The sequence below is a fragment of the Indicator indicator genome, chromosome 28, assembly GCF_027791375.1.
Source record: "Indicator indicator isolate 239-I01 chromosome 28, UM_Iind_1.1, whole genome shotgun sequence".
Taxonomy (NCBI): domain Eukaryota; kingdom Metazoa; phylum Chordata; class Aves; order Piciformes; family Indicatoridae; genus Indicator; species Indicator indicator.
In genome coordinates this window covers 13264202-13290627 of record NC_072037.1, presented here as the reverse complement: position 1 = coordinate 13290627, position 26426 = coordinate 13264202, and the positions used below count along the sequence as shown (strand labels likewise).

Here is a 26426-nt window from a genome sequence, read left to right as displayed (position 1 = left end):
AACTCAGGGCTGGGGTTTGGGGGTTGTTTTTTTTCTCCCACATCTCTTCTTTGAGGAAATCTCAGTCTGACCTCCTCCCAGCAGACAGGGCCAGCACCAAGGTGCCTGCTGCTCACCTTGAGGCCTCAGTGTGCACAGGACCAGCTGCTACCCCCCAGGCCCAGCACAGCCAAAGCAGCTCACAGCAAGGGGACACCTCAGGAAGGGGAAGACCAAATCACATCCCAGGTCTGTGTCCCAGACTGGAGAAGGGGCCCTGGTGTGCAATTTCCCTGGCACTGCTGCAGTGCCAGCCCTAAGGGATGGGCCTGGTACCATCACTGCATGAATTACACAGGAGTGGCATGCAGGCAGCTGAAGCTTTTTGCATGTCCCAAAGTGCTGAGTGCCAGCTCTGGTCCTGTGCATCACTGCTGCACTTCTCCTCTTGTAATCAATGTGCTTCAGCTCCAGCTCCTGCTCCCAGCCATCCTGGACACACTTGGCTGTGGCAGTTTCTGAACCTGCAGTGGTGCTTACACACCACTGGCTCCTGGTGGTGGTGCTGGGGTAGGTGTGGGCAGCTGTACCCACTGTGTGCCCACCCTCCTTGTAAATATGCTCCAGGTGGTGCTCCTGCAGAAACCAGGCCACATTCAGCAGGATGAGGTAGCAGGACCCAGTACAGCAAAGCAGGTTGGGCCCCAACACCCTGGAGAGGTTTGCTTGGTTACTTCTGGTCTTGTCCCTGCCTTACCTCTTCTTCCTCTAAATCCTTTGCCTCTGGGCACCCTGAAGAAACTTCAGTGGGAAAATGAGACACAAATAACTTTAATCAGTAGCGGCTGTGACCCTGGGAGAACAGACAGCAACTCCTGCTGGTTTACACAGGGAAAAAACCCAGGAGCAAACCGACCCCTTTGAGCCCTCCCTGCAGTGCCTGGCCCAGCTCTGAGCCCCCCCTGCAGTGCCTGGTCCACTGCCTCTCTCCTCCAGCAAGGGAGAAGCTCTGCCCTGCAGTGCTGCTAGGCCATGAGCAGGACCTGGAGGTAGAGAGGCAGCAGCAGGTTGTCGATCTGGGTTGTGTAAGCTTCCAGCAGGGAAACCAAGCTGACTGCTGCCAGAATCCAGGCATAGCTGGAGTTGAGGTTCACACTGCTGTCAAAGATCAGGATCAGAGCCATAGCAATCAGCTGAGCAAAGATGGCTGTCATGGTCCCTTCAAAGGTCTTCTTTGTCCCTGGCCATTTGATTTCCCCCATGGTACTGCCAAAGACAGAGGCCATGGTGTCACCCACCCCTACTGCCAGCACCCCTGAGTAGGGCACCAGAGCCCCTGCCCCAGACAAAGCTCCTTTAGGAGCACAAGCTCTGGGGAACAGCCACACTGGGAGGGACATGCCCAGCAGGAGATAAATGTGAGTCAGGATTAGAGGACCACTGTCCCTCTCATCCAGGAAGAGAGAGAGCAGATGCCGAAGGGTTTGGCCGAAGGGCTTGATCCTGAAGTACCGAACGTACTCCAGGAAGATGAAGACAGCCAGGCACAGAGCTGCAGCCACATGCAGCAGCTGCCGGTCAAAGAGGAGCCCTGGCACGTAAGTGGCTACAACAATGATGTGGAAATACTTCCTGGTGATGGTGGAGGCCTGGTGCTTCTTGGAGCCAGATGACCTCTTAGCATTCTGGTAGAAAACGACAGCGCATGCTGAGGCAGCCAGGACGGTCCAGTACACCAGCAGGCAAACTCTGGCCTGTGTCTGAAAGAGGAACTGCAGCAGCCAGAGCAAAGGGTTCCTCTGGATCAGTCGCTGCAGCCAGGGCACGAGGACCCCCAGGCCCAGCACTGCTGTCATCATGTGGAAGAACAGGGAGGAGATCCACGTCCCTGAGTCCAGGAAAAGGAAGAGAACAGTGAAAATAAGCCCAAGCAGAACAACTCCAACCACTGCTACCAGAAGGAAAAAGTCTGTGGGGTCCCCTCTGCCCTCGACCACGTTCAGGGAGCGCTTGATGAGCTGATTGAGGACGAAGCTAAGAGCTCCCAGCACCAGCAGCGCCTCGCCGGGAGAGAAGCAGCGCGGCAGGAGGTACAGCAGGATCATGCTGAGGTAGACGAAGATGAGCAGCACCTCCAGCACCTCTATCACCTCTGAGACCGTCAGGGAGTGCTTCATGGTATAGATAATGATGCTGCCAGCCACCCCACTCAGGATGCAGGTGTTGGTTGGCACAGGTTTTGTGATGCCAACTGCAATCACAGACAGAAAGAGGGCAACCAGCATGCCTGCGGAGGCTACCACGATGCCAAAGCGCTCGAAATACACAATGCCAGCAGCCTTGCACCTCTCCTTCATCACTATGCCCAGCAAGGGGGCGACCATGCTGGCTGGCAGGAGGCCACTGTTGGCTGCTGTCCGGAACTGGAACACAGCGCCCCCCAGCTGCAGCAGCCGGTCCCACTTGAACTGCACATAGAAAGCCTGGACAGCCAGAGCCAGGGCGCACCAGGAGAACCTGTCCCACACCATGGCGTGCACCAGCAGCACCATGGCAAACACCACCAGGGACTCTGCCAGCACTGCCTTGTTTGACATGATTCCAGCCCCACGTGGCTCCAGCTTTCCAACTTGTTCCCAGGAGTCCTGCTGTGCTCAGTTGGTGTCCTTCAGGAGGAATTCCCTCTCATGCTACTGTGATTCCTATTTAAAACAAAGAAAGAGCAAATAATTAAAGCAACTGTGAGAAAAGCTTCAGCAGTAAGTGAACCTTGTAAGGCATCCTGGATCATGCTCATAGAATTAGAGTCATTCCACTTGGGAGAGACCTTTAGGCTCATCCAGTCTAACCATTATGCAACCCTGCCAGGGCTGGTGCTAAGCCATTGCCTAAGCAACGCCGGAGGGAAGCCTCCCCCCAGCAGGCCGCCTGCCAGCTGGGCTGGAGGGCAGAGCTGCACCCAGTGAGACGCAGCCCTCCTGTGCCAACGTAGCAGCTCGGAAAGCTGCTGAGTCGTGAACCTGGCCTCGGTTACGTTTCACTGCTGAAAGACTTCATTTGCTTGTGCCTGCTGCAATTCCTTCCTCCACACCTTTCAGGTAACGCTGAGCTCCTCAGCACCCCCGAGTCTCACAGACCGAACGGGACTCGTCGCCTCCACTTTTCTGCCCTTTTCATGACCTGCATTTCGGCTGCTCAGGGTGGGGAAGTTTCCCACTGACGTGACCCCAAACGCCCAGTGACCCTCTCCTGGGCTGTAGCACCTTTCTCCTCCCTCTTTTCCCTGCGTGCTCCGTAGCGCTGCAGTATCCCCTCGCCCCGTCCTTCCGCGCCGCCCTCCGCCTCCTCTTCCCGCAGCCGTGGCACTCCGCTGCCCAGCCGTCACTCTTAGGAAACCGCAGCGAGGTAGGGACCGCGGCGGGGATCGGGACCTGCATCAGGCCCCGGAGCGGCTCAGAAGCTCTGCACAGGGAAGTCGCGGCCTTGTCGCCCTGCCCGGGAGCCCAGCGCCAACGCACCTCGCGGGACGCCGCCATCTTGGCGCCGTCGCTGTCACATGACCCCGGACGGGGAGCGCGGCGGGGCCGGGACGGCGGCGCCCCCACGTGACGCCAGCAGAGGGGGAGGGGGCGGGTCGGCGCCGCGCGGGCGGTCACGTGAGCGGGAAGCGAAGATGGCGGCGGGCGGGCTGTGCGCAAGGTGCGGCTCCGGCGGGGCGCGGGGGCGACCCCCAGCCCTCGCTGCTGGGGGGTCGCCCTCAGCAGGCCGGGACGGCCAGGGCCGGGCGGGGGAGGGGGGCCCGTGACGAGGAGGGGGGTAGGGGGGAACGGAGCGGAGCCGCGGGAGCAGGGCGGGCTAACGGCTGCGGGGCTCGCGCCGGGCTGGGCTCGCCGCCCGCGCGCGCGGGAGGCCCCGACCCTCGCGGAGCGGCCGCTCCGGGACTCCCGGGCGGCACGGCGACGGTGCGAGTCGGGATCCTGCCGCGGCTTCGCCGTTCTGCCCGCTTGCGAGCGGCGAAATGATTCCTGGGGCTCTCGAGGCTTCGCTCTGGCGGAGCCGAAACCTCGGCTTGCGGTAACGGCCCCGAGGGGTCGTCCAGGGCCAGCCCCAGCCCGGAGCCGCTCTGCTGGGGAGCAGAGCCCCCAGGGGCTGGGTCTCGCCCCCAGGCATACGCTTTGCGAGTGAGAAATTCCCGGCAGGGCGGGGAAGATGCTTCAAGAAAGCTCCTTAATGAAGCGCGGGGGTGATGACCACGTTAGGTCGGTGCCGCCGCTCGTCCTGAGCATGTTTTTGCCGTTCGCTGTAACGGTTCCAGCTCTGGAGCCTTCTGATGGCTGCTTTTACCCAAAGCATGGGGACAGGAGCACCGCTGATCGGTTGGGCACATGACGAGCTGGTTTGGGCCACCAAACCGTGGTCGGTTTGATTCGCAGCAGAGGTTAGGAGGGAAGAAGAGAGAGTGGGCTTGGCTCTGCCAGGCTGGTCCCCAGTCGTGCACAGTTGATTCTTGGTACATGGTACCAGGCTACAGGGTAGCCCCTGGTGCTCTGCGTGAGCTGGAGGGGTGGCACCCACAGCTGGCTACAGCTGGTGGCTGAGGAGATCAGGAGAGGTTTGTTGGGAGAGGTTTGTTAGCAGCTAATTGCTGAGGGGCTGGGAGGCAGCAGCAATGCTGCCCTGCAGAGCATGGCTCTGGTCACTGGGTCAGGGGCACTGCTTGTCGGCTTGCAGGGGACTCTCACTGCCGAGTTATTTTCATGAGGCTGCTCTAAAAAGAAGCCAATGACTGCTGCTGCTTTTGGAGACAGCCTGTGTGGGGAAGCTGGGACGGGGAACTACCAATTCATGGAGCACTGCTACTGACGCCTTTTCCTGAATTCCTGGAGTGCTCTTTTTGCCAAACATCTTTTTTTCAGAGCTGGTTTTGGGACTCTCCTGTTTCTGGATGCATGCACCAGGGCCAAGGTTTGATCTGCACTAACCTGAGGGTGCAGGTTGGCTTTTCTGAGCAGATCTGGGGTAGAAACAAGGAGCCAAAGGTGAATGTCCTGGAGCCCTGCAGCAGATGTGCTACAGATGTAAAGGTGGTGCAGGTTTTCACTTCATCCAGGCTTATCTTGCAGTTTAGAGAGAAGCATGAAGGTGTCGCAGAGAGCTTGTCTGCAGGGGAGCAGGGAGTGAGTGAATGCAGTGCTCCTCTCTGCTGCCAGCAGGTTTCTCTAACAGCCAAGCAGTGCAGCACACTGAGCTGCAACCTGATGGAGATGTGGTGCTGCTTTGATAGGAGCTTGGAAGCCTTGCTGTAGCACTTGGCACCTCTTGGGGTCTTTCCTGGCTTCTTCCAGGACATCTGAAACTGGTCAGCTAAAAACTGATGTTCCCTGCAACCATTTTTCTTTTCTATTCTAGTGTGATTGGGTTAATTACAGGTTTGCAAAGGTGTGAGCTACATGGAAGCCTGGGTAGTGTTCAGCATTAAAATCCTCTCCCTTTGTTGGCAGGAGCAGCAGAGAATTATGGACAATCCTTCTGGGCAGATCAGCTCTGAGAGAACCTGTAAGTGTGTGTCCTGCTGAACAGGTTTGCCCTGCATGGGCTCCATGGCCAGCAGGGCCTTTGTGCATCTCTGGATATTGCTGGCAGTGTTTGCTGCCTCTCCCTCTTGCTCAGTGCAATTTTAGTTTCTCTGTCTCCACTCCTGGTTCACTCTTGCCCTGCTTCATGAGCTGCCTGTAAGGGTTTCTCTGAGAAGGTTCCATGTCTGGAGCTCACACCAGTGGTGCTTTCCAGGCTGCCTTGCCTGGGTGTTCCTAGGGCTGCATCCTGCTCCCTTGTTTGCAGGGACAGAGTCTGTGCTTTCCAGGACTGTCCAGGGGCTGGCAATCCAAACCTTGCTGAACACAGCCTGCAGCCTCCTCCTTCCTCTCCCTTCCTAGGGCTGCAGCAGGTAGTGAGCTGGGAGCCAGTCCCAGCTGCCTGTGCTGTGCCCCATGGGGAGCAATGTCCCTGCTTCACTCAGATGCTGCACAGGGGGTGCTGAGGACTCTGGTCAACACTGTTTGGTTCTTTTGTAGGCACAGATTGCAGCAGAGCTGAACAAGCACTGGCAGAGGTTGTTAGAGGGACTTGCCTACTACAAACCTCCAAGGTACAGTGATGGCCTGAGCTGGGGGAGCAGCCTCTGCAGGGGGCTGCCCCTCACTACAGAGGCTTCTTGCATCTTTGGTGACATAAAAGGAGATTTGACTCTTGCAGGCCTTGGGATTTCAGGAGAGCAGTAGCAAGAGAAAGTGCTTAACCCCATCTCACTCCCCCCCAGTTCTGGGGCATGAAATGCAGAGCAGCAGGCTGCAAGCAGCAGGTTCTGCTCTCATTGCTGATGTCAGGCAGCTCTTAGCCCTTGGCCCTGCTGGGCTGCAGCACTCAGGTGCTTGTCCAGCCTGTGCAGGCTGCTCCTGACCCTTGGTCAGCACTGCAGACTGACCTCTTGCAAGTGAAGCCTCTTTGGTTCATCCCATGGGACTGCTGCAGCTTTAGTGCCTGATGTCTGCTCTCTGCAGTGCGATTTCAGCAGAGAAGATCAAAGCTGATAAAGATGTTGCTGCGCCGCTGAAGGAGCTGGGCCTCAGGGTCAGCAAGTTTCTGGTGAGTGAGCTGCTCTCTGGCTGCTTGGAATGCATTGGTGTTGGGATTTTGAGACTTGAGGGAGCTTCTTGATGTTGAGGAGAGGCAAACTGAAGTTCCTCCCAGTTCAGAGTGATCTGCAGGTGAATATTTGCACTGAGCAGTGGCCTCTGGCAGCTGTGGTTCTTCTGTAACCTCCTGCTCCTGCAGGGCCTCGCTTGTCAGCAGCAGTCAGCTGCTTCTGCTCCTTCTGGGGTTCTCTGAACACATGAGATCCTGCTCAGCTCCAGGCTGATGCTCCACCAGTCAGCTGCATTGCTGGGAGGGTCTGGAGCTGCGAGGTTGCTCCCTGTCCCTCAATGCTCAGAACACAGCAGCTGGCGGCGGTGCCTCGGTCTGTGGCACTTCTTCAGCTGAGGCTAACCTGGCCACATCCAAGGGACCCCAAGCTGCTGGCAGAGCTGTGAGCACAAGCTGTGACTAAAACAGCGATGTGCCTGATGCAGAGAAGAGCTGCCTGAGTGTGCTCATTTGCAGCGAGCTCAGCTGCCCTCCAGCCACCCCAGAGCACTTCTGCTTTGCATTTTGCAGGGCCTGGATGAGGAGCAGAGTGTGCAGCTGTTGCAGTGTTACCTCCAGGAGGATTACCGAGGAACAAGGGACTCCCTGAAGGTCCGCAGCTCCTGTTTGCCTTCTGTTTGCTCCACGTCTCTCCTTGACAGCCGTTTGTTGATGTGTGGTCACATCTGAGCCTTAGCTGAGACTGGGAAATGGCTTTGTAGCTTTTCTTCTCTGAGCCCACAGTGCTCAAGTGCTGCTAAAGGAAAGGTACCAGCTGAGGCCTGTCCACTGCCTCTTCCTGCCTCAGTTTCTCTGCAGCACAGGGATGCAGGAGGGTTACAGATGTGTGAAGGAGAGTGAGTAGGGATGAAGAGTTAGAAACAAGTGGTTTGCCTTCGTGCTTTTGGACTCTCTCCAAAAGAAGTGGAAAGGAAAATGGCTTTGGTGTATTTTAGCCCTTTCTGGTGAATGTGTCCTTGGTCCAGAGGTGCTTCTGCAGCTGATGTTTATTGTTGTGCTTTGCTTGCAGACAGTTCTCCAGGACGAGAGGCAGAGCCAGGCTCTGATACTGAAGGTTAGTTTCCATTTGTGTTTTCTGTCCATCTGTTGGCAGAGGAGCAGCTTCAGTTCTGTGGTTCCACAGGAGCTTGGAATAAATGAAATATTCCTTCTGATAAAGAAAACAATTAGAAGCTGCTTCTGGAAAGATGTGCAGCTTCTGGAGTTAGCAGTGCTAAGAGCTGCTACAGGGAGGAGATTTTTACTACCAGCGAATTGAGCTTGGCAAATGCTCTTATCTTTACACCCTGTGGTCTGAGGTGACAGCTCTGGGATGGAGGCTGATGACTGCACCTGGCAGAGGCTGACAGGGATGAGGAAGGAGAGATCCTCCATTCTGTCTTTCTACTTTCCCAGGCTTTTCCTCAGTGTAGCTCCAGCCATGTCCACGTGGGCACCTTGGGTCAGTCCTGGGGGGTTGGTTCTTTTCAGATAACTTTAACACCACTCTGAAACTGCATCTATGATGGTGGTTAGGCACTGGATGTTCTTGTGGTGGAGGCCTTGCCAGTGCCTGGGAGAGGAAAGTGTGGGGCAGGATGCCAACCTGGTGCTGATGTCTGCTCACAGCTTGCTGACTATTACTACGAGGAGCGGCTCTGCATCCTGCGCTGTGTGCTGCACCTGCTTACGTACTTCCAGGACGAGAGGCATCCTTACACTGTGAGTGCCTGTGCTGGCATGCACACAGGGCAGCCACTGCCCATGTGTGATGTCAGACCAGGTGAGGATTGCTGATTTCTGTGTGTTTAAGGTTCAGTACTTCCAGTGCATCGAGAAGCTGGACAAGGAGCTGGTTCCTAACTACCGGAAGCAGTTTGAGGCACTGTACAAGGCAGAGGCTCCTACCTGGGAGACACATGGAAATCTGATGGTACTGGGGCTTGTTCCTTGAGCCCTTCCTACAGGCAGGGGGTTGGGAGCTGCCTCTGTGCAGCTGTAGTTACAAAGGATATCTGTCCTGGTCCCACAGCCACCCCCCGGGTGCTCTGTCTGACAGAACAGGCTCAGAGGGCTGCTCCTCCTGTTCCTTGTCATGAGTGCCCTGAGAGCCCTGGGCCTACAGGTCCATTGCGTGTCCTCTGCACCAGCGCTCTGGTGCCTCTCCTTGGCTCTGGCACAGAGCTGTCCCAGCTGGTGGCTGCCCTGGGGGTTTCTTGTGGTGATGCAGCTCTCCCTGTGCAGACAGAGCGCCAGGTGTGCCGCTGGTTCATGCAGTGCCTCCGGGAGCAGGCCATGCTGCTGGAGGTCATCTTCCTCTACTATGCATACTTTGAGATGGCACCTGAGGAGCTCCTGGCCTTTGCAAAACTGTTCAAGGAGCAGGGCTTTGGCACCAGGCAAACCAACAGGCATCTGGTGGATGAGAGCATGGATCACCTGGTGGAGCGCATCGGGTAAGAGTGCTGTGCGCTGGGCAGGGGGAGCAGAGCCAAACCATTGCTTGCCCTGGGAGAAAGCTGCTCTGAGGCCTGCTGCTGCCTCTCCAAGTCACTGCTGCTTCAGGCTGAGGTTGCTGTGATGAAAGTAAAACAGCTTTGTGGCCACCTTGGAAACTTGTGGCAGAATGGAGGTGTGGTGGCAAAGCAGAGAGGCAGCCCTGTGCCAGCTCCAGTGTTCAGCTCTGGTGGTCCTGTGGTGCAGGGCAGTGGTCTTGTGCCTGGCTGCTGCTTGCCTGGAGGCCAGTCCTGAGATCTGGCTGACTGCAGCCTTCCCTCAGCTCTCCTGGCTCTGCTGACAAAGGGCAGGTATAGCTTGGTGGGACACAGCTGCAGCCAGGGGGAAGGAGACCCTGCCAGGTGGCAGTCAGTGAGGTACAGAAGCTGTCCCCACACTGCAGTGACCAGAAATGGGCAATCAGTCCTCTGCTAGCACTCAGAGAGCAGCTTTGGGTTACCTACTGCTGTTTCTTGGCTGCAAAGACCAGCTGAGCAAAAGCAAACTGGAGGTGGTAATTGAAAAATGAACCACCCTGAGCTCTTCAGTAACGTTCCTGAGCTCTTGGTTTTGTGCTGTCCCTGCTTGCAGCTACTTCAGTGCCCTCATCCTGGTGGAAGGCATGGAGATTGACTCCCTCCATGAGCGTGCTTTGGACGACAGGATAGAGGAGCACAAGTTAGCCAAGAGCCAGAGCATCCACCAGGTAAAGCTGGCAGAGGAGCCCTGGGCAGGCCCAGCAGTGCAGAACCTGCACTGTTTGGAGATTGCCTGCAAGGGTCTGATCCTTGAGTCTGATGACCATGTGTAGGAGCTGGCATCCACACAACGCCCTGGGGCTGTAGGAACAGAAAGAATTCCTCTCCCCTTGGCTGGTTTGGGCCTTTCTCTAAGGGAGGGTCTGTCCAGAGAAAGAAGCACTGGGAAGGTTCTAGAAGGTTTGTGGTGTCAGTGCTTTAGGACAGAGAGCATCTGGGGTCAGAGCAGCTCTGAGTCAGGAAGGCAGAGCAGAGGCTGCCCCGTGCCAGCTGCATGTCGGAGGGCAGCGGTGGCTCAGCAGGGCTCCCCCAGCTCTGCCTGCAGAGGGAACTTCTCCCAGCTCTGTTCTGCTGTTTGCACAGGAGATGGACATGCAGCTGCTGCAGCTGGGGGATGTGTGCCACCACGCCCCGGTGTTGCTGGCCTGGGCTCTGCTGCGCCACACCATCAGCCCCGAGGAGGCGGCGGGCACGGTCCGCAGGCTGGGCAGTGCTGCCATCCAGCTGGGCACCTTCCAGCACCTGACCCGGCTGCTGCGTGCCCTCAGCACCGCTGGCACCAATGTGAGCTTCTGCCCTGGGCTTCTGCAGCTCTGGGGTGGGAAGGGGGTGGCTGTGGGCAGAGGGTGCAGTGAGGCAGTTCTGGCATCTGCCCTTCCTGCAGCAGAGATCACAATTGGAGCTGCAGCAGTTCTGTGTATCACCTGTGTGAGCTGAGGAGCTGCAGCTCCCCTGGGCGCAACCAACTGCATTTAACCAGAGTTGTTGCTCTGCCCATAGCTGGCCTTGCCATGCTGGAGCCAGGAGGGGGTTAGGCCTGCACTGTTGTCTGTGTGGTTCCTTGTGCCAGAGTAAGCTCTGCAGGCAGGGGGCAGGGAACCAAACCCTTTGGGCTCTGTGAGCAGTGGGTGCTGATGCTCTGCCCCTTGAGCAGATATCCCCCTGACCCTGGCAGTGCCCAGACTGCTTCCTGGTGACAGACTTCCTGTTGCTGTGCAGCTGAACTCTGGCCAGGAGCTGTCAGCAGCTGGGCTATGCTCTGCCCTTTGTGGCCTTCCCTCCAGCCCCTGTGTGCTCTTCCCTTGCAGTGCACTGCCAGCACGGCCTGCATGTGCATCTATGGACTCCTGTCCTTTGTGCTGACATCCCTGGAGCTGCACACCCTGGGCAATCAGCAGGTAGGCATCCCAGGCTCCCTGCCCCTGGCTACTTCAATCACATCCTGAGCCTGAATTGGAGGCTGCAAACTCTGTGGCTCAGAGCTAGGAGAGGAGTTTGCTGCTTTCCTGCTGCCTTTGCACAGTGCAGCTGCAGCACACAGCTCTGCAGGCTGCTGAGGGAAGGGAGAACAGGAGGCAGCTGGGGGTCTGTGGGTTTGGAAGTGGTCGCCGTGGCAGACCTGGCTGTGCTGAACCCCCTGTGTAATGCAACTTCTCTTTTCTCCACCCTCTCTTCCCCTGAAGGACATCATTGATGCTGCATGTGAAGTTCTGGCAGCCTCCAGCATCCCTCAACTCTTCTGGAAGACGGTCAGTGCCTCAGCAGCACCTGGGACCTGCCCAGCTAAAGCCTGGGGGAAGATCCCCTGGGGGCTGTGTGTAGTTAGGTAGCTTCTAGGAGGACCTGAGGAGCTCTGCTTGTTTGTGTCTCTCTTTGATTTACTTTTGCCCTTTCCTGCTCTTCAGGTACAGCCTTGGCTTTACTCTTGAAGGGTACTGGGGAAGTGTTGCTGTAGGTGGTAGTGTAAAGCAGGGCTGGGGTGCAGGGTTGGACTAACTGCTGCCCAAAGCATCCTGCTGGAATTCCCTGCTCAGAATTAGATTGTCCTGCCTTAGTCTGGGCTCCTGCCTGGCACTGGCACACTGACTGCCTCCTGCTTCAGTCTGTGCCGGGGCTGGAGTGATCTTTGTGTGCATGGCTGATATGAGATGTCCAGCTCTGAGCAGCTGTCTCCTTGTGCTCTGCTGAGGACATCTCAGCATTGCCTTTGGTAATGAGACTTCTGTTTTCTCTTTCTACCACCAGGAACCTACTGCAGGTCTGGGCATCATCCTGGACAGTGTGTGTGGGATGTTCCCCCACCTTCTTAGTCCTCTTCTTCAGCTGCTCCAAGCCCTTGTGTCTGATAAATCTACTGCAAAGAAGGTAGAGGAGCCCTTGGTGTCAGGGAGCTGGGGGGCAGGGCAGGGCTGGGCTGTGTGGTTCTGGCATCACCCCTGCAGCTCAACTGCACTCTTAGATAACAGACATCAAGATCTCATCAGAGGGCAGTGCCCAGGGCTCCTTCTCAGTCCTGTGCTGATGCAGGCTGCTGTTCCCTGGCCCTTGGAAAGCTTTCCAGCTCCCCTGGCTGGAGGTGAAGGCAGTGCCTAGTCTCCAGGCTGTGTTTGCCCCTAGGGGTCCCTGCTGCCTGAGCTGGGACTCGCCTGGCCCTGGGGGTGCTAGAAGGAAGTTGTACAACTTGCCTGCTCCTGGCAGTGGTTGTCCTGGGGGGGGATCTAGCTCTCTGGCTGTGTGCTGAGCTCTGTGGCTGCAGGTGTACAGCTTCCTGGACAAGATGTCCTTCTACATGGAGCTGTACAGGCACAAGCCGCCCGATGTGGCCTCGCAGGAGGACGGCACGCTCTGGAGGAGGCAGGCCCCCAAGCTGCTCTACCCCCTTGGTAGGGAAGCTGCCCTCCCCCTGCTCTGCTGTGCTCCCAGGGCTGGGCACTGCTGGTGCCCACACTCCCCCTGCCTCCTGTCCCCACAGGGCTGGGCCAGACCAACCTGAGGCTGCCTCAGGGCACGGTGGGGCAGGTGGTGCTGGACGACAGAGCCTACCTGGTGCGCTGGGACTACAGCTACAGCAGCTGGACCCTCTTCACCTGTGAGATAGAGATGCTGCTGCATGTGGTGTCCACAGCAGGTGAGAGAGCTTGGGGAGGGCAGAGAGTGAAGAGTTGGAGGCTGGCAGCAGGACTGAGCAGCTCTCAGCACTTCTGGAGGTGTGGGGGAGGCCTTCCTGGATTAGTGACTTCTGTAACCTATGTGTGAGGTTCCCTGCAGAGGCCCAGGGCAGGCAGTGAGCTGAGAGAGGCTTTGGGTGAGGAGAAGTGAAGTGGGTAAAAGAAAGGTGTTTGGTATGGGGAATGGTCACAGGGATGTATGTTCAGACCCCTGAGCATTGCTCCTGAGCTGACTGCTGCTCCAGCCTGGCTCTGCTCTCTACTCTGAATTTTCTTTACCCAGATGTGATCCAGCACTGCCAGAGGGTCAAGCCAATAATTGACTTGGTCCATAAAGTGATCAGCACTGATGTGTCCATAGCAGACTGTCTCCTGCCCATCACATCACGTATCTACATGCTGCTGCAGAGGTGAGGCACCAGCAGGGCTGCCTGGCAGACTACCAGGGGTGGCCAAGGACTTTGCTGTCCTGGCTGCACAGCCTTCAGTGCTTTGATGCAGCAGAGTGGCTTTATTTCCACCTCTTCCCTGAACCCTGTGTCCGTTCAGGGACTCTTTTCTTGCTGGTTCTGCTCACACAGGGGTCAGACAGTACTAGAGCAGGAGCTGCTGGGGCTTGAAGCAGCCTCCTCTGAGTGTGAACTGCCTGGGAGCTGCTGCTCAGCTGCACAGTGACTGCAGCCCTGCCTGCTGCAGTAAATGGCTGTGACTCAGTGTGGGGGTGGGGCAGGTCTAGACTGGAGGTGCAGACTGGTGTCCAGGAGAGGGAGGGAGGGAGCAGCCTTTTGGTGGGGAGACAGCCCAGAGGCCAGAGCAGGCTGGCAGTGCCCTGCATGCAGCCTCTCTCCTGCAGGCTGACAACTGTGATCTCCCCTCCTGTGGATGTCATTGCCTCCTGTGTCAACTGCCTGACTGTGCTGGCTGCTCGCATGCCAGCCAAGGTGAGCAGCTTCCTCCTGGCTCTGCTGCCTCTGGGAGCTACCAGCCATGGGTGTGGGTGAGAGGGAACCTCTCTGCTGCTTCCTTTGCAGGTTTGGACTGACCTTCACCACACAGGGTTCCTGCCCTTCGTTGCCAACCCAGTGTCCAGCATGAACCGTGTCATCAGGTGCTTAGGGCTCCCTCCCCTCACCAGGTGTCCCAGGAGCTCCTGCAGTCTGTGCCTGGGGTGTCAGAACCCTGCTGGCCAGTAACAAACCCTCTTGCTGCTTTCACAGTGCAGAGGGGATGAATGCTGGGGGCTACGGAAACCTACTGATGAGCATAGAGCAGCCCCAGGGCCAGTACAAGGTCACCATCTCCTTCCTCAACCTGCTCACCACACTGGTCCGGGTGAGTGCTGCTGGGCTGCGCCGGGGGAGCAAAGAGACCTCCAGCTGTGCCCAGCAGTGATCTCCTCTGGTGGCTCTCTGCTGACCACTGGGTCACTCTCACACTGCTGTTGGTGCTCTGTCTGCACTCTGATCCTTTTAGAGCTCTGACCCAGCTGATCCACAGCAGAACAGAACCACCTGGAAATCCTCATCCCCATGCTCCATGGCTTCTTCAGCTTGAAGCCATGGCATCTCCTCCTGCCAAAGGTCCTCTGTCCTTCCAGCCAGAAGGGCAATGAAAACATTTCTGCTTCTAGGGACAGCTTGGTAGCACCCAGAGCCAGGGGCTGGTGCCCTGCATCGTGTTTGTGCTGAAGGAGATGCTGCCCAACTACCACAAGTGGCGTTACAGCTGCCATGGAGTGAGGGAGAAGATTGGTGAGGCCCTGCAGGGGGAGGGAGGGGCAGAGAGGGCTGCTGGGCTTGGAGGTGTCTTTGGGAACAGCAGGGACTGGGAACCTGGAGGGTGAGCAGTCTGTTCTCTGTGCTTTAGGATGCCTGATCCTGCAGCTGATCCATGCTATCCTGAACTTGTGCCCTGAGATGGATCCTTGCAGCAGGTAGGACAGGGGCTGGCTGCCAGAGCAGCTGTGGGCTGGCTGGCAGGGCACGAGGCAACACCACTGTGTGTCAGGTTTTGGCTGCAGGTGACTAGCAGTGACCCAACCTGGACTGCAGTGCTGCTTGCAGCTCCTTCCTGCATTGCTGAGCACAGGAAGGGGAGAAAAAGATTAGGGCCAGAGCAAATCAGCTCTGCTTCTGGAGACCTGGAGAGGAAAGAGGACAGCAAAGAGGCTGTCTGGGGCATGCTGCCCTCCCTCCCTCTTTGCTATTTCCATCTAGGAGGGAGGATGAGGCAGGGGGCAGTGGGGGTGTAGAGGTGGTGGTGTGCTGAGTGCTGGGTGGGCAAATGCTGGCAGTGCTGCTGATGATGTGTGCTGTGGTTATTGCCCCAGCAGTGCCCCCAGCCTCCAGTCCCTCTGTGTGTTCAGCCTGGCCAACACGGAGGCAGGGCAAGCTGTCATCAACATCATGGGCATCGGGGTGGACACCATCGACATGGTGATGGCCTCCCAGCCTGGCAGGTGAGTGCTGGGCTCCACTTCAGCTGCCTGAGCTGTGCCTTTGACTGGGCTGCCCTCAGGGGGGGTCAGTGCAGGGCTCCCCATGGCAGACTGAGGATGCTGGAACCTTCTGCTGTAGCTGTGGCTGAATCCCTTCCTTTCCTGTCTTCCTGCCCAGTTCCCCTGGCACCTAGCCAGCCAGGCTCAGCAGCAGCTTGTGGCTGATGAACTTTAGTTGTTCAAAACCAGTCTGAAGGGAACCCAGGCTTGCAGAGGAGGAAGTGAGACCTGTGTGGGAAGCCCTTTTGGCTTTGCTGTTCCTCCATGGTGTTGAACTCCCAGAGCCAGGCTGGATCACTGCTTTTTGTGGGGCTGGGAATGTTCCTGCCCCTGGCCTGATACTTTTCAAATCTCCATATCCCAGAGAGGAGAAGGAGCAGTGCAGGCTGTCAGGGGGTTGGGTTGCTGCGGGGAGCACTGTGGCTGTGGGAGGGTTTGTGTCTCGGCAGCTGTTCCCTGGTGGCGTCGCAGTGAGGGGGACACCACAATTCCCAGCTGCCAGGAGCAGAAGTGCCCCTGGGGACAGGGTGCAGATAGCAGCTGCCAGCTGCCGGCACAGTTGTGATCTGTTTCTTTGTGCCCACGCAGCGATGAGTCGCAGGGCCAGGGGCAGCTGCTGATCCAGACGGTGAAGCTGGCGTTCTCCGTCACCAACAATGTCCTCCGCCTGAAGCCCCCCTGCAGTGTGGTGTCTCCCCTGGAGCAGGCCCTGACCCAGCACGGTCTGTACCTGTGCCGCCAGCTCTGCTGGCTGCAGCAACACTGCAGGCAGCTCTGGGTTCCAGGAGAGGTTTGCAGGGGTGGCAGGAAGCCTGCTCTGCCCCCTCAGATCGGGGCCAGCAGCAGCTCTGTTCTCTGTGAGGTAGTGAATGCCTGAGGGCCTCTGCCTGGGGAGCCTGACTTAGTGCTCACCTCCTGCAGTGGAGGTCATTCTTTGGCAGACAGCTGGGCCCTGCTGCAGCTTCTTCTCCCTGATGTGAACTGTGTCCTCTGCAGGTGCCCATGGGAACAACCTGATTGCAGTCCTGGCCAAGTACATCTACCACAAGCACGACCCTGCGCTGCCACGCTTGGCCATCCAGCTGCTCAAGCGCCTGGCCACGGTAAGCTGAGCTCAGCTGAGCTGAGCCTCTTGCCTGCTTCCAGACTGGCAGCCTGCCAGGATCACCTCACAGGCTGTGCTGTGTCAGGGAGCCTCAGGCAGGCCAGCTGAAGGCAGCCTGGGCTGCAGGCTATGAGGTGCAGCACTGGGGCCTGCTGCTGTGCCAGGACTCCCTCCCTGAGGGCTGTTTGCCACAAAGCCTTTGCAGCTCCAGCTGAGCTGCTGCCACTCTTTGGAGCAGCTTTCTCTAGGCACACTCTTCAGTCTAATTCCAGCCCCCTAAGTGCAGCTTTAACCTCTTCCTGAGGAGGGGACCCTCTCAAAGTGTTTATCAGGAGCTTTCAGCTTTCACTTGTAGGCTCAGCTCTTGGCTATTGAACTGCTGGGAATGTGTTGGCAGTTTGGTTGAAGCCCAGAAGTCCATCTCTGGGCTGATTTATTTCAAGAGTTATGGTTCCAGAAGTGTTTTTCTCTTCATCTTTCCCAGGTTTATCATAACCCTTGGGAAACAGGCGAGAGGTAGAGCAGGGCTGGGAGGGAGGTGTGCGTCCCTCTGCAGGCTGTTTCCTGCTTGATGGCAGCTGCTGAGTTTCCTCACGTGTCCAGCACTCGGTGCCAGATCTTGTGGAGCTCTGGTGTGCAGTGAGTGCCCTGGCAGAGGCAGGAGGCAGTCTGCAGAGCTGGGCTGTTGCCCCTGTCCCTGCAGGTGGCTCCCATGTCTGTCTACGCCTGCCTGGGCAGCGACGCCGCTGCCATCCGCGACGCCTTCCTGACGCGCCTGCAGAGCAGGATCGAGGACATGAGGATCAAGGTCATGATCCTGGAGTTCCTCACAGTGGCAGTGGAGACACAGCCTGGGCTCATCGAGCTCTTCCTCAACCTGGAGGTGAAGGATGGCAGCGACGGCTCCAAGGTAGAGCAGCAGACGCTTGCGCAGGGGCTCTGTACTGAAGCACTCCCAGCAGGCTCAGGGCACTGCTGGCCCAGCTCTGGTGGCTCCCACAGCTCACCTGGTGTGCCCCAAACACAGAGAGGTGCAGATGCTGCTGCCCCCCCGGGCATGGTGCTGCTGCCCCCCAGCCCTCAGGTGCCTTCTGCTCTAGCAGGTGCCTGTGCAGTGGCTCTGTGCTGCTGAGGCCTCTTGATTCCTTTTGCTTTAGGAGTTCAGCTTAGGGGAGTGGAGCTGCCTGCAGGTGGTCCTGGAGCTGATAGACTGCAAGCAGCAGGAGAGGTACTGGTGCCCCCCCCTGCTGCACCGCGCTGCCATCGCCTTCCTGCACGCCCTGTGGCAGGACCGCCGGGACAGTGCCATGCTGGTGCTGAGGACCAAGTGAGTCCTGCCTCTGCCCTTCTCCCAGACCACTTCTTTGGTTCAGCAGAGTCCTGTTAGTCTCTGTGTGCCCTAGCAGGGGCTTGCAGGGTGTGGACTAGAGGACAGAGGAGTCCCTGAGCACCTTCAGCAGCAGAGAGGTTTCCTTCTCTTGCTCTCCTATAAGGCTGCCCAAGCCTGTGCCCACCAGAGCCTCGCTGCAGCTTGGATCACTCAGGATGCTGCCAGGCACAGCGTGGGAGGTGACTGAAACCCCTTCTGTGTCTCTCTTGCAGGCCAAAGTTCTGGGAGAATTTGACCAACCCTCTCTTTGGGACCCTTCCTCCACCTTCAGAGTCTTCAGAGGTGGGTGCCAGCTGAGCAGATGAGGGCAGTGATGTGCTTCTCAGGAAGGGTTTCTGGCTGCTGTCTGTGGCTCTTCCCTCTGCTGCAGCTTTCCTGGAAGTAGCCTGGACACAGGCAGCAGATGAGGGGAATGCTGCTGGCTTTGCAGAGGGTGTTCAGCCATGAGCAACCTCTGCTCTTTATTTGCACGTGAGACAACAGCTGGGGCCTGGCATCTGTGGCAGCACTGTGCAGGGAGTGCTGCCTGGAGTGTCCATGCCACACACCCTCTGCGGCCTGGCAGAGGCAGCTCTGCCCTCTGCTTGAGGCAGAGCCAGGGCTGAGCAGTTTCTCAGAGCAATCCATCAGGTTCTTGTTGTTCTCCCTGTCTGGGGGAGTTTCCCCACTCTAGAGGTGCTGTGCTCAGTGCTGCTCTGAACACAACCTCCTTCCCTTGTCACCAGTCCCTGGGGCAGGGACCTGAGCACTGCCATGCTGGGGGATGGAGTCTGCTGCAGCAGTGGGGAGCCAGAGGGTGGGGATGGAGCAGGCCTCCAGTGCTCAGCCCTTGCTCTTGTGCTTTCACAGCTCAGTGTCTTGGACACCTGTGCCTTAATCATGAAAATCATATGCTTGGAGATCTACTACGTGGTCAAGTGAGTCTGCAGTGGCCTTCCCCCTGCACCTCTCAGCTCTCTGACGTTTGGGTGTTGATGCTTCAGTCCTGCCAGACCCTGCAGGCCTTAGGGGCAAGTGCTGCAGCCTGAGAAAATGTGGGAGCAGTGCCTCACAAACAGCCCTCCTGCAGCCTGGTGGGAATGTTGGTGTGGAGGGAGGTGTCCTTGGGGGATGCACTGGGGATGTGCAGCAGCTGCTGCAACTGCAGAGCACATCGAGTGCAGCTGCTGCAGGGGCTGCAGGGGAACAGTGCAGCAGTCCCCTCCTCACTCTGTTTCTGGCCATGGCTGCCCTCAGCCTGTTGCAGTCAGGACCTGCAAACATTCCTGCTGAGCAGAGCCAGCAGTCCCCAGGTTCTCTGCAGGGATCATGATGCCAAGTGGGAGCCCCCTGCAGTGACCTTCCCTCACCAGCTGTGCCCTTGGCCTTCCTGCCTGCCTCCCAGCACTCTGTTTTCTGACCAAAGGATGCTTGCAGGTAACCTGTGCTCTTGGTTTGGTCAGGGGCTCCCTGGATCAGTCCCTGAAGGACACCCTGCAGAGCTTCTCCAACAAGCAGCGCTTTGCCTACTGGTCAGAGTATGTGCGGCTGCTGGCACTGCATGTGGCAGAGGGCGAGGGTGGCAGCGGTGCCGCCATGCCCGAGTACCAGATGCTCTTCTCAGCATGGAGGATGCTGCTCATCATCTCTACGAGCCATGTAAGAGCTGCCTCTTGCCTCAGTGAACACCTGGGATGAGGCAGTGGGCACAGAGCTGGCCAGGGGAAGCTCCATCTAAACTTGGGGAACAGCTTCTCAACTTTGAGGGTGGCAGTGCCCTGGGGCAGGCTGCCCAGAGAGGTTGTGGAGACTCCCAAGGCTCACCTGGATGTGTGGTGGTCCTGCTCTGGCAGGGGGGATGGACTGGGTGGTCTCCAGGGGTCCCTTCCAATCCCCCCCCCCCCTCTGTGGTTCATGATATCAGCTCCTGGGTGCCAGCTGGGTCCTTCCTGCAGTTTCCTTGTGCTCAGCACAGCAATTGCAGAGCCTGGCCCAGAAGGTGGAGGAGCTGCTGCTTGCCCAGAGCAGGCACTGCTGTCTGAGCAGGGCAGGGGGTCAGTAAACAATTCTGGTGGCAGTTCTGAGTACCTCTGGAATTCTGGAGAGGTTTTGCTTACCCAGGCGAGGCAGGGAGGCTCTGTTAGAGGTTTGTCAGCTGCTGTGCAGTGCTGCAGGAGCTGCTGTAAAACTCCATCACTGCAGCTGCAGGCTTGGGGAAGACTGCAAGTCACAAACTAAAGTATTGGGGTGCTGGACTGATCCTGTCTCTGTGGGTCATAGGCAGATATCATGCACCTGAGTGACTCTGCAGTTCACCAGCAGCTCTTCCTGGACGTGCTCAGTGGCACCAAGGCCCTGGTAGGTTCTGCTCTCCTGCCCCAGTTGCCCTTCCCAGCTTCTGCAGGCCCTGTGAAATGGCCTGAGACAAACCTCACTGGGCTGAGGACCATCCTCTCAGCCTTCACTCTGCCTGTGCTGTGCTTGTCACCACTGAGTGGCCCTGCAGAGGGACCTGGTCCTGTACCCTCAGTGCTGCCAGCTGCAGCACAAAGCTGGTGGTTGGGTGGTGGTGTGGGGCCGGGGGGTTCTGAGGTGCTGCATCTGTGACTCCTGCAGTGTTTCTCCTTAGCTCCTAGTTCACACCTCAGGGTCCTGTCTGCACCTGGGCTCCATGCTCTGCACCTTGCTCCTGATCCTGCTGAAGCAGTGGAAGAGGTTGGTGCTGTGTTAGTCCGTGCTGGGCAGGGACCCCTGGCAGCTTCCCTCTGGGGGGTTCCTGTGGTGACCTGGGCAGGGAGCTGAAGCCTTGCTGTGGAATTCCCCTCGGGGTGGCAGTTGCTGCAGGGTGCTGCGTGGCAGCACTCTGATGGTTTGGCTCCCTGCTTGCTGCTGGCTCAGGAGGGTTTTGTGCCCGGTCAGCCCTGCTGCCAGTGTGCTGTGAGAGCCAGGGGCTGCCATGGGCCTTCCTTGGAGGGCTGCTGTGGTTCGTGGGGGCACAGGAGCTGTGGTGCAGCCAGGCTGCAGGGCCCTGTCTGACCTGAGAGCTCTCCTTTCTCATTGTCAGCCACTTGAGCTCTGTGGATAAAATCCTCAACTCCTTGGCGCAGATCCTGGAGGGAGTGCTGCAGGCAGAGCAGCAGATGGAGAGAACCAGGGCCAAGGTCTTCTCGGCTCTGATCACTGTGCTGCAGATGAAGGAGCTGAGAGGTGAGTGGTGCTCAGCGGGTGCCTGGCATGCTCCCGGCAGTGCCTCTGGCAGTGCCCCTGGTGCCGCCGGGAGCCGCGGGTGCTGAGTGCTGCCTGCTCCGCAGTGGGGGAGGTGCCGCAGTACTCGCAGCTGGTGCTGTGCGTCTGTGAGACGCTGCAGGATGAGGCCATCGCCCTCTGCGAGCAGATGCGGCACAGCCTGGCGCTGGGGGAGGCTGTGGAGGACAAGGACAGCATGGAGACGGACGAGGCCTGCAGGGCCAGGCACAAGGACCAGCGGGACGGGGTGAGGCCCTGGGGGGAGGTCCTGGTGCCCTGCAGGGGCCCTGTGGGGCTGGGGCAGCTCTGCCTGGCTGCCTGCGGAGGACGTTTCGGTGCCAGGGCTGCTCCCTGTGGCTTTGGCACACACGGGGCTGGGGCACTGCTGCTGCTGCCTCTCTGTCACATCTGTCGCAGAGGGTGTGCAGAGAGCCATGTGGGGGCCAGCAGAGCCTGGGGCTGCCCTTCTGGGTGGGGTTGAGCTCAGACTGGATTAGTAAATGCTCCCAGGGCTTTCTTGGTGCCCATGCTAAGCCTGTGCCATGTCACTGCAGGTATGTGTCCTGGCTCTGCACCTGGCCAAAGAGCTCTGTGAGGTTGATGAGGATGGAGACTACTGGCTACAGGTCACTAGGAAGGTCCCTGTGCTTCCTACCATCTTGGCTGCTTTGGAGATCAGCCTGAGAGTGAAACAGAATCTGCACTTCACAGAGGCCTCCTTGCACTTGCTGCTGACTTTAGCAAAGACTCAGCAGGTGAGAGCTGCAGGGCTGGAGGTTGGCATAGGAACTATCTCATTGTCCTGGCTGCAGCACAGCTGGACAGGGAGCTCTAGAGAAAGGCCTTCAGAGGCTGGGGAGCTGTGGGGCCTGTGTGCGCTTGCTGGACACCTGGAGGGGAAGAGCTGAGGCAGCCAGAGCAAACCTCTGCTTTGGAGCTGGCATCTCCACTGAGCTTTTCTGCAGTGCAGGATATCCCTTCTGGTGGCACAGCAGCCAGGGGTGGAGGTCTTTAGGTGATCCCAGAGCCAGCCCTTTTGAGGCTCTGGATGTGTCAAGCCAGGTGGTAATGGAACTCAGCACAGCTGGGCAGGGTGGATTGGACTGGGAGAAGAGGGCAGCTCTCGATCCTGAGCTAAGAAGACAGGAGCAGTGTGTGCAGCTGGGAGGCCCCTCAGGGGCTGGGGACAGTGCAGAGGGCAGGAGCAGCTAATGCAGAGCAGCTCTGCTTGGTCTGGGGAGGGGAGGGACAGCTCTCAGCAGTGCTCTCTTCTGTCTCCTGCAGGGAGCAGCAGCATTGGCTGGGGCTGGTGTCACACAGAGTGTCTGCCTGCCCCTCCTGAGCGTTTACCAGCTCAGCAGCAATGGAGCCATCCAGGTGGGTGCTGCTGGCTTTGGGGGGGCTGCTCCGGGAGACCCCTGCCCTGCCCTGCCCTGCCCTGCACCTATGGTTAGAGCAGAGCCCTCCTGCTCTGGGAGGGCAGCAGTTGTCCCTAGAGCCTGGGGGCTGCCTGGGGGCTTGGAGGGTGCATGGCTGTGCCAGGCTGGGCAGCAGTGGCAGGGCTGTTGCTGTGGCTCATGCAGGGCTCGGCCTCGTCGCGGCGCTCCCTGGACTCCCCATCCTGGCCTGGGGTCTATCGCCTCTCCATGTCACTCATGGAGCGCCTGCTGAAGACCCTCAGGTACAACTTCCTGACAGAGGCTCTGGACTTCGTTGGTGTCCATCAAGAGAGGATTCTTCAGGTACATCACAGCCCCTGTGGTGGTTCCCTTGCTGTGTGTGGAAGCATCAGGAAATGCAGAAGCACTGAGGGAGGTCCTGCCTCTCAGCCTTGCAGCGGGAGGGCTCTGCCCAAGCCCTGCAGGCAGGCAGGGAGGAAGCTGGAGCTGGGCAGGCACCACTTGTCCATCCTCTCCACTCCTGGGGCTGTAGCTTTGCTGCAGGTGTTTGTAGCCCTGCTCAGCCCAGCAGCAGCAGCTGACTGTGGCTGTGTGCTCTGGAGGGTAGCAGAGGAGAGCTGTGCTGGGTGCTGGCCTCAGCTCAGCCTTACTCAGGTTGTGAAAAGGCCATGGTCAGGTTGGCAGCTCTCCTGCCCTGCCCTGCTGGGCACCTGAGCTGGTGGCCTGTGCCAGTGCCCATGCTGGAGGGACCCCTGTCTGTGCCCAGGTGCTGCAGTCCCAGTTTGGAAGCATGGTCTGGGGCAAGCAGCTGCCTGCCAGTGTGGCAGCCAAGCCAGTGCCACCCTCTGACCCCTGAGAGCATCAAGTGTTCCAGGTCTGGCCCCTGTGCTATGTGGCCACGTTCAGGAGTGTGCTGCTGTGCTGGGGCAGATCCTCTCCACCTTCAGCACTTCCTTCTGAGCAGGGAGAGGACTTTCCACTGTCTCACTAAGTCCCTGAGTTTCTCCCTGCTGGCAGTGCCTGACGGCGGTGCGGACGGTGCAGAGCTTGGCCTGTCTGGAGGAGGCTGACCACACCGTGAGCTTCATCCTTCAGCTCTCCAATTTCACCAAGGAGTGGCACTTCCACCTGCCACAGCTCATGAGGGACGTGCAGGTCGGGCTTGGGCACTGCTGTGGGTAGCTCCTGTCCCAGGCACAGAGGGAAGGGCACAGCCATCCCTGGCTGGGAGCTGTGGCTGGGGTCACAGAAACCCTCTGGCAGTGCCTTGTTTGAGCTGAGGGAGGGGAAATCCCAGCTGGGGACAGGCAGTGACATCTTGGAGCAGGGCATGTGGTAGACCTCAGTGCCCTGCTGTCAGCTGGCAGCACCAGGTGACTGTGGGCACTGCAGAGGCTGCCCTGACCAAGCCATATCTGTCACTGTCCTCCAGTGCTGGGGAGTCCATGGGGCCTGAGCTGCTGACAAGTTTCTCCCTCCCCTTGTTCCTTCCAGGTGAATCTTTGCTACCTGTGCCAGGCCTGCACCTCCCTCCTGCACAGCCGCAAAATGCTGCAGCACTACCTGCAGGTGAGGATGGGCACCCTGGGGCAGGCTGGGGTGCCCCAGGCTGGCAGGCAGCAGTGTGTGGGTTTGGCACTTTCACGCAGAGGATGTGCCAGGGGTGGGGAGGGCTCAGAGCTCTGGGCTCAGAGCGGCAGTAGCTGTGGCTGGTGGTGCTGTGCTGATTTCCTAGCAGCCTGCACTGCAGCGAGAGGGCTGCAGTGCTGCAGTGTCACCAACTCAGCCGCTGCTCACCTGGTGTCCTTCAGAGAGCTCTTCTTCTTGGGGGATCCTTGGGCTGGGGGTGAACTGCTGCTGCTGTGTCCCTGGTGCCTAGGATCTGTCTCTGGGCTGGGATCTCTGTGGGCTCTGCAGCTGCTGCTGTTCCAGCTGGCACTGGCCTTGCTCCCTGCTGCTGCCCATGGCACCCTCACCGCTGCCCAGTGCCCAGTGCCCAGCTCCCGCTCTGTCTCCCCAGGCCAAGAACGGGGAGTCGCTGCCAGCACCGCGGGCACAGCGAGCAGGGGGCAGCCGGGCAGGCAGCGGCGAGGAGGCGGCGGAGCAGAGGGCACTGCGCACGGTGCAGTACAGTCTGCTCAGGATCCTCAGCAAGTCCCTAGCTGCCCTGCGCCACTTCACCCCTGACGTCTGCCAGATCCTCCTCGACCAGGTAGAGCAGCAGGCTGGAGCCTGGCGCTGAGCTCTGCTCTGTGCAGCACCCACAGGCTGTGCCCACGCAGCTGGCTGCTGCTGGGCTGCAGAGGGCAGGACAGGAACTCCCCCTGGGAGCCAGGCAGCATGCAGGGAAAGGCTTGGCTGGGCTCTGGGCACCTCTGTGCGCTCTGCTGTGCCCTCGGTGCTGCTCTGCAGGCAGCTTCTGCTCGTCCTGCAGTGTGCCCTCCAGGAAGGGTTAATCCCTGGTTCTGGCAGTGTTCTGCTGCCCACTTTTGGACAGTTCACTTCCTGTGCCTCCAGGTAGCCAAACTTGGGTGCTGAAAACCAGTCTGGGAGGAGTCCCCGAGGCTAGCATTTGTTGGGAAGCTGGAGGAGGCCCTGGAGCCTGCTGCTGCAGCACTGGACAGAGCACTGCAGGGCTCCATCTGTGCACTGGAGCCTTGGGGGGGAATCTCAGTGCTCCTGGCTTTGAGCATAGAAGGCAGGGCAGAGGGACAGGGGGTGGCTGCTGCTGTGGCAGTGCCTCAGGGCTCAGCCACTGCTGGTCCTGTCTCTCCACAGTCCCTGGACCTCGCTGAGTACAACATCCTCTTCGTCTTGAGCTTCACCACGCCAGCCTTCGACTCGGACGTGGCACCTTCCTTTGGCACCCTCCTGGCCACAGTCAACGTGGCCCTCAACATGCTGGGAGAGGTAGTGACCATTTTGGGTTGGGGGGGCACAGCAGTGACCTCAGAACCCCCCTTCAGCTGCTGCTCTGAAGGGCAGAGTGAGGCCTCTGCTGTTGTCTGTCTGATGTCTCTCTTCCCTTCCCAGCTGGATAAAAAGAAAGAGCCTTTCCCTCAGGCTGCAGGGCTGAGCATGCAGGAGGGAACCAAAACCCTCAAGTAAGTTTCCAGTTGTTTGATGCAGTCCTGGCTGAGGAGCAGACCCTCAGCCTAGAGGCTTTCAGGCATCTGTGTAGCTTCCGAGCTGCTTCCTGGCTCTAGGGAGCTCCTGACCCCCTACCTGGGGCTGCTGCGTGACCCCCCCCTGGGGCTGCTGAGCCTTCTGGGGCTGCTGAGAGCTGCTGCCTGCACAGGTCCCTGCTGATGTTCACGATGGAGAACTGCTTCTACCTGCTGATCTCCCAGGCCTTGCGCTACCTGCGGGACCCTGTAGTGCACCCCCGCGACAAGCAGCGCATGAAGCAGGAGCTCAGCTCCGAGCTGGTGAGCAGGGCCTCTGCCAGCCTGTGCCAGCCTGTGCCAGCCTCCCTTGCTGGCCAGTGCAGCCTTGCTGGCTGCTGGCTGAAGGGCATTTGGCCTCGGCTGCCCAGCTGAGCACATTGCGCAGCAGCGGGCAGCAGCTGTGGGCACTGGGGGCATGGGGAGGCTGTGGGGAGGTTCCCTGGCCCCTGTGGGGGTCCCTGACTCTCTCTCTCCCCCCAGAGCACGCTGCTGTCCAGCCTGGCTCGCTACTTCCGCCGCGGGGGCCCCTCCTCGCCTGCCAGTGGGGTTCTGCCCTCTCCCCAAGGCAAAGCAGCCTCCAAGCTGGGCGTCGAGGGGCAGGAGCCACTGCTGCAGCTGGTGCAGGCCTTCGTGCGCCATGTCCAGAGGTAGAGGCTCTGCTGCTGCCACCTGCAGCCTTCCACGGCCCAAGGCATCACTGGGCAGAGCTGTGACCAAGGATGGGCAAGGGATGGATCCTGTCCTGCCTGGTCCTGTTGAACTCCTGCAGCAGCTCTT

At 59.0% G+C, this 26426-nt stretch overlaps 2 protein-coding genes across 2 annotated transcripts; one reads left to right on the top strand and one right to left on the bottom strand.

Annotated features, from left to right (window-relative positions):
* Positions 1–900: 900 nt before the first annotated feature.
* DOLK (dolichol kinase) lies at positions 901–2597 on the bottom strand. Its single transcript, XM_054393497.1, has one exon. The coding sequence runs from the start codon at positions 2574–2576 to the stop codon at positions 1005–1007; it is 1572 nt and encodes a 523-aa protein (XP_054249472.1). The 5' UTR covers positions 2577–2597; the 3' UTR covers positions 901–1004.
* Positions 2598–3652: 1055 nt separating this feature from the next.
* On the top strand, positions 3653–26300 carry NUP188 (nucleoporin 188). Its single transcript, XM_054393632.1, has 44 exons — positions 3653–3678; positions 5481–5535; positions 6054–6127; positions 6540–6624; positions 7195–7275; positions 7694–7738; positions 8293–8385; positions 8477–8596; positions 8908–9119; positions 9751–9865; positions 10281–10481; positions 11006–11095; positions 11381–11446; positions 11943–12062; positions 12454–12580; positions 12670–12825; positions 13149–13275; positions 13719–13806; positions 13897–13973; positions 14083–14197; positions 14496–14616; positions 14732–14798; positions 15195–15323; positions 15951–16084; positions 16359–16465; positions 17171–17377; positions 17625–17794; positions 18070–18139; positions 18707–18774; positions 19300–19495; positions 20117–20194; positions 20466–20551; positions 20901–21043; positions 21148–21329; positions 21637–21837; positions 22367–22459; positions 22666–22824; positions 23500–23637; positions 23977–24051; positions 24503–24694; positions 25261–25392; positions 25516–25586; positions 25781–25910; positions 26130–26300. The coding sequence occupies exons 1-44, from the start codon at positions 3653–3655 to the stop codon at positions 26298–26300; spliced, it is 5193 nt and encodes a 1730-aa protein (XP_054249607.1).
* The last annotated feature ends 126 nt before the right edge of the window (positions 26301–26426 follow it).